The sequence below is a fragment of the Haplochromis burtoni genome, unplaced genomic scaffold (assembly GCF_018398535.1).
Source record: "Haplochromis burtoni strain Fernald_Lab_line unplaced genomic scaffold, NCSU_Asbu1 Contig_169, whole genome shotgun sequence".
Taxonomy (NCBI): Eukaryota; Metazoa; Chordata; class Actinopteri; order Cichliformes; family Cichlidae; genus Haplochromis; species Haplochromis burtoni.
The window spans coordinates 474,949-492,553 of record NW_024582530.1 but is presented as its reverse complement, the minus strand read 5'-3'; the positions used below and the strand labels follow the sequence as shown (position 1 = coordinate 492,553).

Here is a 17,605-nt window from a genome sequence, read left to right as displayed (position 1 = left end):
TTTCAGCCTGTGTGTTAGCGTCCCATTGATGACGTGAATGCCTGAGAAGCTGTTGCACAAACTGAGCCTGAGCATAACTTCTGTTCTGAGTATCAAGAGATTGATCACCTTTACTTTAATCAACCCGGAGTGTGTTCTTCCAGAGTTAAGCATGTGAGTTATTCTACCAGTCACGCATTAAAGTAAGATAATGAATGACCATTGGAGCTCTGATACCAGGATTCACCATGGCACCAACAAAGAGAGCCTCCATTTTAATCCAGCGGCCTCTGGAATATAAAGTTTTCAGTGTGGAACAGAATTTTTATTTCATAAACCACTACCAGGTAACCCTGGGGTAGTCCCAGAGCAGACAGTATTACCCTTTGTCTAACCTTGTGGCAGGTTTGTGGTCTTTGGCTCTGATAGCGTCTTGAGAGCGACTATTGCTACAACATCTTCCATTCTTGTGATGTTTGTGTTGCTTACAAATGATATTGCAGGAGTTTCAGGAATGTTGCTGTAATGACCTCACGCACAATAGGTGGTACTTAATTGTAATGGAAAACGACTGAAACGGAGCTGAGCAGAGGTGCTAGTGGAAAAGGGCTATAAATCTCTGAGTGAAGTCTCAAAAAAAACACAAAAAGCAATTTAATCATAACCAAGCTTTCAGACATGTAAAGATATTATTACATTATTACAACATAATGATACAGAAGAGAAAATGTGCCATTTATTATTACTAGTATCTATTATTACACTATATGACAATACAACATACACATAGAAGTTTAAGTACGCAAACATATATATATATACCAGAAGCGTGTTAAATGTTCGGTATGTCTACCTATCACAACAAATGTCATTTACCTATGTAAGCCATTTACAAATATGGCAGTGTACTAGAGAAAAGGAAAAACTAACTGAAAGCGTCTTTTTCATAGCAGCATGTAGCGGGTGAGCCCTCCCCCTCGGAGCTCCCGCAGGCGCTGGCAGTGTCGCAGCATGTTCAGAATCCCCTGAAAGCGTTTGTCCACCTTCATCTGGGTAAATTCACGAATGTCATCCTCCACCACAAAATACTGACCTGCAAAACATTTAACCACAACTGTGAAACTTTGTGTTTTACAAACAATCCTTTCTCAGAAACTGACCAATATGGATGTGATAATGTACTTATAAAGAGCCAGTTGAAAAAAGTGATCTCAAATATCTGAGATGTGGGTTTGCATTTAATGATTCGCCCACAAAGCTGAAAGCAAAAGAAAAACAAGCAAGTATAACACCGGTATCCTTCGTTTTTTAATTTTCAGGACAGTTTTGTTTGCTCTGTTTAGTCCAAAATGATTTTTATATCGCTTTATATGACTCATGAATACTTAAAAACAAACAAACAAATAAAATGAATGGCAGAAGAAAGGTCTGTGGATCATTAAAAGCCTATGCTTAGCTGAAAACACTAGAAAGACAACATATCAAATATTGAAGTCTAACATTTTCACTGTCTTGAGGGGAAAAACCCAGAGATGCTTTCAAAGTGATCAGAAAAAACTTCACAATGATTCTAAAATGTGATCTTAAATCAAGAAAGACTTCTGTTGCAAACTAAGGAGCTTGGTAAGAAAGAAAGCTCTTTGGACTAACATGACCTCTATGACTGAAAACCTACACGCCCATTCTATCTTCCTGAGACGTACACAAGTAGCACACAATTTTGGCTTGCAGGATACCTTTTGTATCTTTGGTCTCTTGGTCCTTAAAGCGCTGGTGCAGCTTTCGTGAGTGATTGTTGAGTGTTTTCAAGGACTGATGGACAATCTTGTACTTGGCTGCTACAGCAGTATTGATGCTCTCCACTGCTGCATTGAGCTGCTCATATGTCACACGTCCTTTCATGTACCTGTATGAACACACATCAGAAAAACACCGTTTCATGTTATGTCTTCAGCTATTATGGGAGCAATAGTGAGCGGTATGGGCATAATGACCCAACCATGGTAGAATAGAGCAGTGTAACTGAACTAGATGAGGCCCAGCCACCAATGACATCTGCTGAGCTGACTGTAGCCAGACTGCCTTATGATGACGGCTGGAAGTCATAAAATCAGAGAACTCAGGAAGGATGTCAGTCACTAACAGAAATGCAGAAGGGTGTCATGACACACAGGTCCTGCATGAATAAGAGGTACAAGAAGTCTCTAAATGAGCTCTGGCGGGTAGCACAAGCACAAAAGCACAAGGGCAGATCCAGCCAGAGCTTAGACGCTTAGTCCTGCAGGCCAGGAATAAGCGAGATATCGACTCACTGCTCCACCACACCAAGATCTAAAGCAAGGATATCGGGATGTCCTTTGGACTGGATAAATATACCTGAATGACTGCAACGAAACGGAAGGTGATCCAAAGCAAAGGGGCGGAGCTACAGAAAGCAAAATAGTCAAATACTTCCAGAAAGTAAAACAGGTGCTGAGAAGCCAGCTGAACAGTAGGAAAAGATCCAAGCCATCAAATATTCTTTAGCAGATATCAGACACCCAGCTGTAATAAAGAGGAAATGGATGCCACTGATTTGAAGACATGAAAACTCCTCATAATGAACAGACAGGTGTCCAGCATATTATATGATATTAACAAGCTAGCACGCATACACACACACACGTTGCCAGATCCTAGCAGGCAAGGCATACATGGTACCCCATAATCAAGTAGCTGGCATTGTATACAGAAACATCTGTGCCAAGAATGGCCTGGAAGTCTCAAGGTCAAAATGAGATAGCCTCCCTAGATTGTTTAAGTGGGTTTCACAAAGGTTTCATACATAAGGTCATTTTGAATTACAGTGATTGATTATACTTACTGAGGGATGCTCTCAAACTCTGGCATAGTGACAAACTCCATCTCTCTGACAAAACTCTTGCTGCTCTTTTTTTCTGCTGGCTGAACCTCTACAGCTTCTTTCTGATTTATTGCAGGTTCGCTTCCTCTGGAAAATAACAGATCATAAGCATTTACTGCATATTTTGTAAGGTGGTGGGCTCTACAAGCAAGGTACAGCAACAGTTGAAAGCAAACATAATGCGTTTGTTTTTATGCTGAGAAGAGCAGGGGGAAAACAAAAAAAACAACCAAGCACTTTTTGATTAACAGCAGAGTAATGAAGTCAGCTGTCTTAATCCATCTGCAGTTCTGGTAAGCTCCACTTATCAGCACATGAACTCTCCACCTGCTCACTGACTCTCCACCTCACGATGGATCTCCAGAGAGCAACAAGAACAACTGCTTCTTGCTGCCCCCCATGAGCTGGATGGTAACACCGGGAGTTGTGGTTCAGCATCTGAGTGTTATCAAAGACTGCTACAACAGCAGTCTGAGCAGAGAAGCAGGCAGTATGGAAATCCATGACAGGAAGGACCGGGCTGGATAGTTAGTGCCAATTTTTCAAACAAAGAGAAGTAAAAAATTGAGCACAAACAACATTCTGTTGAAAGGGTAACATAACAAAAAAGGTAAAAATGCTGAAGCGGGTTGCCAAATATATTTGATTCATAGATCATTAGAGAAATACTGCTTTATTCAAAATAAAATCCCCCATTTTCCATTAAAAAAAAACATAAGTAAGCAATGCCAGTATTCTCACTTGAGCAGGCCCTTCTTCCGGGGCATGTGTGGAGGGATGTTGTTCTTAATGTGCTGAACATCCTGTAGATGCTTCTGGAAAACCTCATCAAGTTCCTGAGTGAGAAAAAGAGACTGTCAAACCCTAAAACCCTCCGCTCACTTAATGTTTTACTCTGGATGATTTCATTATTTGTTTTCATCTCTGCCATTTTTCCTGCATTCACAAAATTCTGGCATCCTCAAAGGGTGCTTTTTAAGGAAACTAAATTTTGTTTATCTAGGTTTTCATTTAGAAAACATTAAAAAGCCATTTTGCTGATCAAACTGTCAGGAGAAAATGAATTTCTATTTTGTGCATGTAGTCACGCCTGAAGGTCCACTCTGAGCAAAGGAAAAGCAAGACATTCATGCTAAAAATTAATATCACTTCAGGGGCTTGACTGGATGGCATGTATCAGTGACTAACTGGTTTATGCAATAGTTAAAATTAGTTATGGCGGTCACAGCTTATTCTTCTTTATTCGTGTGAATGTTAGACTTGTTTGTTCCAACAGATAAACAAACGCCTCTACTTTACCTTGAGATGCTTCAGGTGCTCCTTCTGCTGGTCAACGCCTTTTTCAAACTCCTCCAGAAGTCTCTCCAGGGCAAACAGTTCTTGTCCAAGTTTCTTCGTCTTGTTTTGAGGCAATTCTGTATGCAGAGGAACATTTTATGTCACAAAACTTAGCAGTGGTTCCCATGGATACAAACACTATCATCAGTCTCATACAAGTGGACATGTCATACCAATAACTGACAGATCCAGCATGTGTTTTATAGAAGTTATTCTGTCATGAATGTGGTGGCTGATATCCTCAAGGTCGCCCATTTTTCTGAAACAGGGTCAAATTAAAACCATTAACATTGGAATTTAAAATTCTAACCTGTCAAGCATGCAGGTGAAGGTCATGCACAAAACTAAAGTAGAACTTTGATGATATCAAACTGCTTAAGGAGAAGAAAAAGCAACAGGCACGACAATGAAAAATGGATCGAAAAACATTGCCTCTCTAAAACCTTAAACATTTAAGTTGTAGACATGGGACATGTGAGACTGCTGCTCCAGCCATCTCCTAAAGCGAGCGCATTATGTCAGACACACATCACTTTTACACTGATGACCCTCACGGCTCCATTCAAACACTTCGACAATTTTGATGGACCAAGGTAGCATGAATATGACAATGCACTATGAGAGATCTGAAGAGTAAACCAGTGGAATAATACACAAATGGTCAGAGTTTTCTTAACGTACGTTATATTTTGACAGTTTGATAATTATGAACTCCATGTGCTGTTCGTAGTTACCGGAATACGTCCACACACGGATTAACAAACAGGTCAGACACTTATTAAAAGATCAGCTTATAAACTTTAATAGGCGTCAATGAAAGGACAGCTAAAACCAAAGGTCTGGCTCCTGCTTATATGCTGTCAAAACCCATATTACAGTCTTGTTTGTTTATACAAACTCGGCACTTCCGGTAGCTGTTTCAAATTAAAGGGGGGTTACCGTGTCAATGCACAGTCATTTCTTAACCAGGCTCTTATTCTGAAACATTTACAGGAAGTCTGTGGAACATACATAAAATTACGTGTTAAGACAAAGCGCTACACAAGGACAACTTATTAATTCATCATTACTCTGAGTGAACGAGAGCGAGAGCAACGACAGGGAAGAAGAAGACCACTGAAATGTAAGGGTCAAGAGCTATAAAAGCCAGCCACAAGCAGTGCAGTTACAGCTAACTGATGTACGGAAACCTGTTTGCTTCTACTGCCAACAACCTAACCGTGCGCGCGATCGGTACGCTCGGGTTGTCAAACAAGTCTTTCTATATGAGAGCATATACAGCATGTACAGTGTTTAAGGTACGAGCGTATGACAGGGATCTTATGAACCCATGACGTTAGTAACAAGTAGGAACAGACTGAAGGTGGAAGCGTAACCTTTGCCATAAGCGCCATCCCGTCCCCACACCTGTACACACAGTGTATTATTAAGCTCACTCACACATTTAGCTGCTCTCACTTCATCGTAGTCTTCCTCAGTTGCTACTTTCCCGGCTCATTTCAAATGTCACGTCACGAGACGTCACGGCCAGCGCATGCGCTGTTCTAAAACAGCGGAGTCTGGAAGATGGCAGCAGAGTGGTACAATTCTGTTTTGTCACTGTGACAACTGGTCCTGACCAATCTTTTGGCCCTTTTCTACAGTATAAGAAGGATGGACTATGTCATAATGTTATTTTATGTATAGCAATTTTTTTCATACACAAATGTAGATTTACCAAAACATCCCCAGGTTTGTTACTTTCTTATACAAATTGAAACTATATATAAAATCCTTAAGTTACTTAAAGGAAATAAACCACAAAAACTATATGATATTCTTAAGCATCTTCCCACTGAATCGAATAACTGAAACTTTATATATGCTTCCCCTTTGTTTTTGTTTGTCTGTTTTGTTTTGTCTTCTCTAATAGGCAGCATTTCACTCAATTTTGCATCTTGGTCATTTGTACACATCTTTATCGATGTAAAAATTCATTATTTTTGTTTGATATGGTTACATTGTTACTGTAATCGCTGTTCTTTCTGGCAATTCATTGTAATCCTTTGAATTTGTGCAGCACTGATTGCCGTATTTGTATATGTACTTGAAATAATAATAATATAGTTTTTTTAAAAACTGTCCTGACCAGTGACTGTGAGAGACAGTTTAAACCCTCACTGGTTCCTGCCACGCTAAAATCAGTGCACTTCCTGTCACTACTACATTTAAAGGAACCCTTTTCTTGCCAATATTGGATTAAAATTGTTGTTGCCTGACGTCAGTGTTACAAACATGCATATGTTTTAGCTGGTATTACAGAGAGAGATGACCTTTCATCTGAATGTTAAATTCAAGTTATTAAGACTTGTCTCCTTGTGTGTGCATGTTTTTAACGCAGAAATCTGTTAGGGGAAAGTAACTTAAGCAATTTTTTGTAATGTTTTGTTTTGTGTTTTTTTTTTTTTTAAGGATTTTTGTTCTTTGTTCATGGATGATAAACAGCCATGAACAAAAACCATTTGTTCATCCAGTCTAATTTAGTGGCACTTGTCCAAAGATGTTGGATGACAGATGACTTCTTTTAGTAAATGCTCTGATTCTTTCGTCTTTGGCTGGGAGATAAGGCGACCCTTGTTCTCCGCCTGTTTTCAGTTTCTTATTATGTGGTTTCTTCCTTGAACACTATCATTCTCTCTTTCTCTCTGCTTTGTTTTCGTAGCAGTAGAGGCTTCTCTCTTGCAATGTTGTCAGTACTTGTTCCGCTGCACCTCAAATCTGTTTCCCTATAAAAAGAAATTATTCACTAACACATGCACAGTTGAAGAACAAGACTGCTCAGTTCATGTTTCATAAACCCAACATTAAGTTTACATTAAATAAAATCTTGGGCACAGTAAAGAAAATTTCTACACACAGTAATGGTTAATGCTCATTACTCCATTACCCCAGACAGTTGAATGCTGGAAACCCATCTTCAAAAAACATCTTATATTCACTCTAAAACACAAAAGGTGTCTTTTAATATTTGGCCGAAGGCACATCGATGTGTTCAGTAACCAACACAGATGACTGACATAGACCTTTCAATTATGTTCACACGTGGTAATAAACAAAAATGTAATTAAGTTGCATCTTAAAGTGTTTTATTATTAATACTTATTATTATTTTCTCCTTCTTTTAATATTTTATTTTTAATCTAATTTATTGATATTTTCTGATATAGTATTTAATTTAGTGAGATAAGAAGCCCTCCGACAACATAGCCCCTGGGATCACTGGGGCACACAAACCCCTTACCACGATAAGGTGGCGATTCACTTTGACCTCCTTATCAACATCCAGCACTGTGTACAGACCTAGCATTTCAGAAAGTGTACAAGAAAAAATATAAGGTTAGACATGGTTAAAACTGAGGAGAAATCGACAAAGCATACACTACACATACATTCTCAAGGTCACTCCGACATATAAAATGTAATGTAAATGTAATGATATGGTGAAAATCATTTTGTCTTGGTAACTGTACAGGCTATGTACCAGAAGGTGGCACAAGCACCCAGACCTTGAAATAGCATAAGGCGGAGCACAGTGTAAATGATACATGAAGTGAAGAGAGGTCACTATGCCTACTTACATATCTTACATAAAGCAAAAGACCATCCTAATAAAACAATGTTAATTTTCAAAAGCTGAATTTTTTTAATGGATTCTTTTAACATGTACAAATCACATTTAGGTTTCTGCACACAGTCACAAATCAAAATGTATAAATAGAAATCAAACCTTTCCACACACATTTGAATTAATTTATAATGTTTTATATTCAACATTACCATATATAATATTACTTATCCAAATACTGCTCTGTACTGCTCCTATTAACTTTAGCTAAGAAAGCGCTGTTAAACAACAAAGGAACAATTAGACCAAAGACTTGACTGGTTATAAACTACTGAGCAGTATGAGCAAAGCAGCACTTGTGCACCACTTTTCTGCCACAGGTAGCTGTGCTGTTTACCTGTGGCTCAAAGTTTGCTTGTGTATTTTAGAAGTGCACTGTATCCCCGGAGAGAGGCTTGGGTTTCATGCCTTTTGGAAAGTGCTAATTCAGCCATGTTTGACTGAGTTAGCCTGCGTAGGGCCTGTCAATGCAAGCTCATATCACACGCTCTGTACTGACGGAAAGCTGTATATGCCAGAAGAGCAGCTTCCCAGACAGCAGCTTAATACTCACTTTCAACCTGGGAGTTAAGCTTTTTGAAGAAGTGACAAAAGCCTACTTTTTCAGAGGCGCTACAGTGTCCAGAGTTGTACGCAGTGCAAATGTAAAATTATTAATAAGGTAATCAACCTCTACTCGAGTAGATTTCAGGTAGCTGTTCTGCACTTTGTGTGGCACGTGGCATTAGAGAAGAAAACAGTGAATGAATTATATCCTTAGTTACAACCTGCAGAAAGACGAAACCTATTCCTGCATATTCTCCTTCTTTTATGTGCTCCTCCTGTTCTTGTTGCACACATAATTGTTTTCAGTGAGGTTAAAGTTGCTGTCCCTTTGGATATCTATGCTCTGCGCACCAAGGGAAATCTATTCTATTCTAAAATGAGTGAGAACTTGTCTCCAAATTATAATGAGATGGTAAAATAGTTAAAAGGGACACTCAACAATGTAACGTGGACTTTCTATACTGCTGGAATGCTTTCTCTCGTTTTTACTAGCTATCTTGCTCTTTGTGTTGATGTTTGTGGTTATCAGCACAGTAATACTTAAATAAGAGGTAATCAACAGGAAGTACTGAGCCGCACACTATCCCAGTCAGACAGATGCCATCATGCACCCAAAAGCTATTCAAAAGTTGTTAAAGTTACTTAAGAGGTTCAGCTGTGTGATCACATTTTCTGCCCTTTAATGCTTAAAGGTATGATAGCTTATCATATTGAACTTCGGAGTCATTTCAATCAAAAATAGCTCTAATAAAAAAATGTAAATTCTATGTCTAAAATAATAAAATTCAGCTGTAGTTGGGCTTTAATGGAAAACCGATAATGTAGTTATGCCACATGTCATATTTAATTGACATCAATTGGCAGGCTCAGTGTGTTTAAGGCCTGCAGCTACTGCTGCTCTATTTCGTCTTGTGTCTCTTTCTGGCCTTCTCTGCTGGGGGGGATCTTTTGCAAAAAAAAATTTTTTTAAGAATTCTTTTTTACGTACAATTACAATTTCATGTCAATAGCACCTTTAGACATATATTAGAAAACTGGCGACATGTTCAACCCCTGTCAGCTATATTAATCCCAGATAGCATGAAGACCAGTTTAAAATGCACATTGTACTGGACATCTGAGGTGAACGTTATTAGTCATTTTTTTAAATGGCTGGATACAGATACACACCTTTGGTTCAGTCTGTGTTCTCAACTGTCAGAGCTGGCACACACACCGTTTTATCTGAGCAACTTGAAAAGGGATCCAGTTCAAGTGATGAAGTGGGGTATTTTCACCCAGGACTGAGTTACACCAAAGGCTATTTTAGGCAGTGTCACCTCTGTCCTTCCTCCTGGACTGTTGGACAATAAAACAGGACCTGAAAAATGCTTACACTAGTACAGAAGCATTTTAATTCTCAGATAAGTAAACATGTCTGTTAATATACCATGACGCTTTACTCTGAACAAAAATAAATAATAAGTTCATCTAAATAAATGTGTCCATCTGTGCCTTTTATATTCTTGTTAACTGAGATATTTTACTTTTACTGAGAATGCTAGATACTGAAAGTCAGTGGTAGCACTTAGTCTCCGTCTTACGGCTCCATACAGTATAGGAACTATTTGGTGAGAAACATTGTCACTAAGCAACCCTGTTAACCTGAACTGAGTTCACTGGAAGGAATTATTTTTACTGCTGGGTAACTTTAGCACAGTGAGAAGTATTGGAAACCAGTAGGACACTATGTTTTTCCATTATAAATATTTTAAACACATGGAAAGAACTTGTGGTATTACATCCTACTGTAAACATGGGGATATTTGTTCATGACACAATTCTTTTGGATGTCTACGCACTGCTTTAACTTTAGGTGTAATCTATCATGTCATGCAGCTCCTGAAATGCATGCATTGTGTTTATAGCTTTTAAACCCTACTCTAATAATCACTGCACTTATCCCCATATTTACCTATCATTAATCTAACTTTTCTGACTGAAACTTGAGACGCGTACCTGTTGAGTCATGAGGCAACATGAGACAAGACCAGAGCGTGGTTCACATGCCAAGATGATGTTCTGTTAAGTCTCGGAGATGACAAGCATTCAACTGTATGATTCTCTATCTCAGTAACCTAGACCACTGAAAACTCAAACATGACATGCTACAGTTAAGACAAAAAGCACCAAAATTGTTTGTGCTTTTAGTGGAACACACAAAACGAAACACAAGGTTTTCTCCACTGCAGTGTGATGACAGATGGGAATGTACAAGCCCATAACATGTAGTCTTTTACAAGAAGTTGGTCCAATATAAATCAAAGTTTATCAACCACTGAAGTGAGCCAGACTGTCAGACTGACTAAAGGTGTTTTTTTTTTTTTAAATGGTCCTTGAATCTCATATGTTCATGTGGCACATTTCATCTGCAAGAAGTGCTGGATATGTTCCTAGGAAATGTTCTTCATCAATCTGTCCATCCTTTAATTCTTAAAATGTACTAGTTAGATTTCCATGAAGTCATATTCAGTTTTGGTGACCTTACATTGTTTCCTGTAATGCCATAAGACCATAAAACTTGACTATACTATTACATTAGAGTAGGAAATAAATCTTAAAGCAGTTAAATGGTAAAAAATGGTCTGTATTTGTATAGCGGTTTACTAGTCCCTAAGGACCCCAAAGCGCTTTACACATCCAGTCATCCACCCATTCACACACACATTCACACACTGGTGATGGCAAGCTACATTGTAGCCACAGCTGTCCTGGGGCGCACTGAGTTAAGAAGATGGATGATTAGCAAATATTGGTGGTGTATTACAAAGTGCGGTTAATGGGTCAGAGAAATATGTTCAGCTTAAAGTCAGTTTTCAGAGTTACAAAGGTTGCTCTCTTTTTATCTTGCTAGATCACTATAGCAACTTATGCTGAACACAGAACCCGGAACAGGTTATATTCAGGTTGGAAGTCCCAGGGTTACACTGATGTTGACTTACAGTATAATTTAAATGCTATACAGAGTCTCTGCTGAACTAATATGTTTTATAAAAGCAGCCTGTTGAGCTGTATCTAACTAACACTACAGGAGGAAGCCATGCAGCAGGGCTACAGCAGCAGAAACTGCATCACAGGGATTTACACATATTCAGTTGATGAAAATGCACAAATGTTTTCAAGTTTTGCGCTAATCTGCTGCCAAGTCTGTTTGGAATTACAGCTGATAGAGCACAAATAAGAAAGCCCAGTTTGTTGGACATTTTTGACCAAAATATTTTATCAGTAAACTAGCTGGGACCACATCCTCATTTTAGGTTTGACAGCATTTCTAGTAGATAAGGGTAGATGGCTTAAGCGTGAATTGAGGCTGCAGTTTGGGGAAGGCCAGTAAGGGTACTGGTGGCGGCTCCTGGGACTGGGCAGATCCCCATATGAAAACAAGAATGAACAGCTTGTAGTGTTGGAGGGGTCATATATAGACCCACCTCCATGCACCCCCCTTCCGGTTGTCCCGCTCCTGAAATTCAGATAATTTATCTCCAATGAACAATTTTCCGCCAGCATTACTCTTTGATCTCTGTTACTCGTTCTCCTGTTATGTTTCTGATTGGAGTTGACTGGTTCTGTTTTCTGTGACTGGGGTCAAAAAGAAAGCCACAAAGAATTATTTACACCTGTAAAGTCAGAATGTCTCTTCCTGCTTAAGTAGATTATCCAATTTAACTGTCCATCAAACTGATTACAATCAGAACTGATAATAAAATAGCAGTGTTTATAGAGAGAGCACTTCCTAAAGCCACATTACAAAGTGCTTCACATAATGTAGCAACTTAATAACAAGCAAGTCTTATTACAGTACACAACATTCATAGTTCACTCAGGGATTTATAAACAACAGTCTATTGTTTTAACACATTGTTGAAAGTTTAAAATGTATAAACACTTAAAGTTATAGATACAGAAATTTCATTAATTTCGACTAGCAAACACCACCCACAGGCAGTTTTCTGGGCAGTCTTCATAGTGTATTTAATGGTGACAAAATTCTCATACAAATTTTGGTGGCTGTGAAGTTACATATGAGTGATGTGTGAAACAACACAACTGGAGAACCTTTGTAGGAATAATGAATACAAAAATGAAAAGAACTGGGTTTTAATGACTGTTTAAAACAAAAAAAACATATAGATGTGAATAATCGCTGTATGTGTGACAATATCGGTGGAAGGTTTCATTCAGAATGGCCCTTACTTAAATAGGAGATAGGGTATATGCATATATCAGTATAGTAAGATGATATGTGACAGTAAAGTCGAGCACTATTTTTAGTGAGGCAGAGTGTAGATGTGCTTCTGAAGCATATTGTATCATGTCTGTTGGAATCACAATGTCTCCAATGGGTGCGATCTACTCCGTCAGTCATGTCATAGTCCTGATGTAGCACAGTTGTGCCCCCATTGTATTCCCAGGGTGAGCAAACCTCGCAACTAAAAACTGATTATTTGACCACACACACGTACACACACACAGTCACTCAGTCACTCTGGTGAGTCTGTGTGTAGCTCTTTGGTTGAAGTACTGGAGACAGGTGCCATGAACTGGAGCAGAGCCTCACCAACTGCAGTAATCAAGAGTCTACAAATATCCAGCTCTGCCACCACCTCACTGCCAGATCGTAGTCTCCAACACAAATGTGCTTTAGCCATCCTTTGATCTAGTTAGTTATTCAAGGCGGACTTGCTGATATTCCCCTCCTGAAATAACTCTCTCCTCCCTCTTGCAGTGCCTCCAGGCCCTGCTCTCCTTTCCTTCTGGCCCACCCCTTCCACTGGAACCCAGTAATATTCTCAGACCAGCAACCGCAGCTTCTCAGTCTGGACAGTCACTCAGCTTCTTATCACCCTTTGCAATGCAAACCCAGTTATTTGCTACCAGCCTCCCTTCATTTGTGTCTCTTTTTGGGTTTATCAGTACAGCATATGAAGAGGGACGTTTTTAGTTGTTTTAGCCATTTTAACTCTGTTTAACTCCTTTAAAAAAAAATGAAATCAACCACATTTACCCTTTTATGTATTTCTCAAAGAAGTCAATGGCATTGTTGAACCAAGTATTTCAGTTATTAGGAGCTCCTAACCAAACACATTTTACCGCCCACTTTCTAAACCCTAGTCTGCTCTGTTGTTCGTTTTTACATTCAGCTATCATCTGATGCACTGGTAATGTGTGACGTGAGACGTGCCAGCTCACCAAGCGTTTAGTGCTTTTATGGGTGATTTTAACCATTTGCTGATTGATAGAACACAACTTTTGTCGTCAACATCGAGGACAGGCTGAATTAGAAGACCATCACAGAGGTTGTGTACAAGAAAGAGAGCTCTTTCAATATGTACAGCAAAATCCTGGAGGCTTTTTATCAGGCAGTTATGGTGAGCACAGTGTTTGCTGATTAACTGCTGGAGTTTGCTGATTAACTAGCCACAGGAAGGCTGGCTCTGTGATTGGCTGTCAAATGGTGGCGAGGCCATCACTGAACAAACTGTTAGGCATCATAGATATTCTTGGCCATCCTCTGGACCACTTATTGAGCACACACTGATTCAGCTCACAGCCACGTGTAAATACTCTTTATAATAAAATATGTCTCTCTGGTGAAGAGTTATCTGCTCTTTCATTAATATTTTATTTCCTTTTAAAAATTCAGTTGTGGTTGCTTTGACTTTAAAGCTTTTTTTTTCTTATATATTATCAGTATTATTATATTTCATCTTCTATATAATGATCACAATTATTGCTGCTGTAACTAACTGTCATGGTCTCATGGCCTTTCGCTTTTGTTTCTCTGTGTTGTCTTCTCTCCCTTGATGTGTGTGTGGGTGTGTTTATGGTTACCTCTCCTCAGTGCGGCTCCTCCTGTCTCTTCACACTGGACATGTACCTGCTGGCAATCAGCTGTGATGACTGACCTGCTCCTCATCAGTGTTTTTTTTTTTTGTTGCTATGAAGTCTGACTCCCGTGAACCCTGTTGTTTGTGTGTGTGTGTGTGTGTGTGTGCACTAAACAGCCTGCAATATCAGACCGCTGTTGCTAGAACTCTTAACACCTGACCCTCCACTTTGTTATTGCCTTTGACCTTGCAAAATCCTGTAAATAAACCTGTTGAACCTTTACAGTGCTCGGTGATCATTCCATTAGTTTATGACATTAATACTGCTATTATTGTTACATTCATGTTGCTTTTTTATTCTTATATGTATTATTTCAGCTGCAGTGACAGTGAGGTCCATGTGGTATTTCATTATAACATTATTTCTACATCATTTCAACTGCTGTGACAAAAGAATATCCCAAATATTGTAAACATGTATAATTTCATATATATACAACTTTCTTTTTGTCTCCTGCCCTCGCCAGGATAAATATCAACTTCTGTATAGCACTTCGCTGGGGACAGCACAACTTTCACTGCTCTCTCTGTGTACGCCACAGTCCATAGAGGCTAAAAACTATACATCACCATTGTAAACATATAGGAGCGCCTTCAAATCTAAGACACAAATCATTTCACTTTTTTTTAGTTTTATTTATATAGAGAGAAATCACAACAACAGTCATCTCGAGGAACTTGACATTGGAAGTTAAAGACCCTACAATAATACAAAGAAACTCTGGCAATTGGAAGACTCCCTATGAGCAAGTACTTGTGTGAAGGAAGAACTCTCTCCGGCAGACCCATGCTCAGTGAGGGGTGGTTGTCTGCCACAGCGTTTGGGGGTGAGGGGAGCAAGACAAGACAAAATACTTACTGTGGAAGCGAGCCAGAGATTAATGATAACTCATAATTAAATTGAGAGGGGTGTATAAAGACACGGTTAGTGAAAATGGGTGAGAGAAGGAGAAACATTCATTGGATCATGGGAACCCCCCAGCAGCATAAAGTCTATTGCAGCATAACCAAGGGAGGATTCAGGGTCACCTGATCCACCTCTAACTATTAGCTTTGTCAAAAAGTAAAGTTTTAAGCTGTCACAGGGGCCCGGAGGTTGGTGCAATGATTTGGACCCAAGACCAGATTCAAACACGGAAGGCAATAGTACGATATAAAGGACTGGAGTGCACTGGTCCGAGCTGGGAGACATGGAATGTGGGTTGGATGCACATGGTAGCAGGAAGTTTAAGCTTGACAGCCGAATGACTGATTATGGACTTAACCTTGTAAGGACCAATGTAGTGGGGAGCAAGCTTGTGAGAGAGTGCCTTCAGAGGAATATCCTTAGCTGCCTTGGAGTATACCTGTTAGCCGATTGGCATAGTGGTATTGATGATTAGTGGCTTTGAGTAACGCCTTCCGAGTCTGAGCCCAGGCGCGGTGGCAATGCTGGAGATGGTGCTGGACTGAGGGATCGGCGAGGTCAACCTCTTCCTCAGGAAATAGGGGTGGCTGATACCCTAGGGAGACAAGCCAGTTGCAGAAGATATGAGGGTGTTGTGTGCATACTCTATCCAAGGTAGATGAGAGGACCATGTCGCTGGGATGTAAGTGGTTAGGCAGTGGAGGTTAGACTCCAGCTCCTGGTTGAGCCTCTCTGTCTGGCCATTGGACTACGGATGGTATCCAGAACTGAGACTGACCTTGGCTCCCAGAGTAGTGCAGAAGGCCTTCCAGACATGGGAGGTGAACTGTGATCCCCGTTCCGAAACAATCTCCAAAGGGATGCCATGAAGCCTGAAGACATGGTTAACCAGGAGCTTAGTAGTCTGAAGGGCTGAAGGGAGTTTGTCATGGGTGACGAAATGAGCAGCCTTTGAAAACCTGTCGAATATGGACAAAATGACAGTTCCCAGAAGAGACAGGTAAACCAGTGACAAAATCTATGGCTATGTGAGACCAGGGGCAATGGGGAATAGTTAAAAGTTGAAGGAATCCTGCCGGTTGTTGAGTTCTGTTCTTACTCCTAGCATAGATGGTACAAGCCGCCACATGCTATATTTTTTCCAGTTTTCTCCCCCATTCCTTTTTCAGCTTAGACATCGTCATACTACACATATAATGTAGTAACTGAAATAACACTAAAAGAAATAACAAAGGGCATCCCTTTCCAGGGTCTCCCACCAGAAGTACCATTTTAATAATGAAATGGTCCTACCTACGCCGGGGTGACAGGCGAACTTAGCAGTGTTGATCCAGTTGATTACTGTGGAATGGGCTGAGGAGGGGACAAAACAGCAGTCAGGTGAACCAGTGCCAGGATCAGGTTCATCCTGGAGGGCCTGGCGAATTGTCTTCTCCACATCCCAGGAAATTAAACCCCCCCCCTGCAGGTGGCGGGTAAGATGGTCTCCCCTTGTGAGTGATCGGTGTTTGTGGCGAATTGGCGGGAGAGAGCATCCGACTTGATATTCAGAGAACCTGGACAGTATGAGATGGAAAAAGTTAAAACCTACAAAAACACAGTGACCATCAAACCTGGCGGGCATTTAGTTGTTTTGTGGTCCTCAGGTAAGTGATATTCCTATGGTCTGTCCATCTAAGAAAAGGCTCTAGTGAGTGGCGCCATTCCTCAAATACCAACTTAATTGCAAATTATTTACGGTCGCCTACATCATAATTTTGTTCTGCCAGAATGAAACAATGTGAGAAGAAGGCACAGGGTTGCAGCTTTGAATGTGGCCTGGACCGCTGGGAGAGTACCACTCCTACACCTGTGTCTACCTCTACTGCACCTGTTCACATTCATCCCGACCCCATGATGTGTCATTTGTAGACCAATGTGCTAGAAACATTTTCAACGTTTTCTCGGACTTGCAAATTTTTTACTGTTGCTTCATCTGGAACTACACTGCGTTCCACATTATTATGCAAATGATATTTTTCTCTGATTTTCCTAAATAGTCGATTCAAATGACAGTCAGCATATTTTTTCAGTCATCAACCGTTAGAGTATAAGTCAAATGTTACTGAACAAACCTCCCAATGAAAAAAGTATGTTTTTCAAAAATAAAAAACTTAAAATGCACTGTTCCAAATTATTACGAACACAGAGTGTCAAAACATTTTATAGGTTATAGAGAATTGAAAATGGCCATTTGTCAAATTTGCAGCATTAGTAGATCAATTTTAATGAAATCAAAAGCAATTTCAATCAAAAGCATCTTAACAGGCCAAGTTACATTATTGATAGCAGTTTCACAATTC

At 39.8% G+C, this 17,605-nt stretch overlaps 1 protein-coding gene across 1 annotated transcript; it reads right to left on the bottom strand.

The window, feature by feature from the left end:
* Nucleotides 1-75: 75 nt before the first annotated feature.
* On the bottom strand, nt 76-5,777 carry ska1 (spindle and kinetochore associated complex subunit 1). Its single transcript, XM_005933558.3, has 7 exons — nt 5,660-5,777; nt 4,393-4,478; nt 4,181-4,296; nt 3,623-3,717; nt 2,843-2,968; nt 1,716-1,885; nt 76-1,072 (listed from the first exon to the last, which is right to left on the bottom strand). The coding sequence occupies exons 2-7, from the start codon at nt 4,472-4,474 to the stop codon at nt 924-926; spliced, it is 738 nt and encodes a 245-aa protein (XP_005933620.1). The 5' UTR covers nt 4,475-4,478; nt 5,660-5,777; the 3' UTR covers nt 76-923.
* Nucleotides 5,778-17,605: the final 11,828 nt, after the last annotated feature.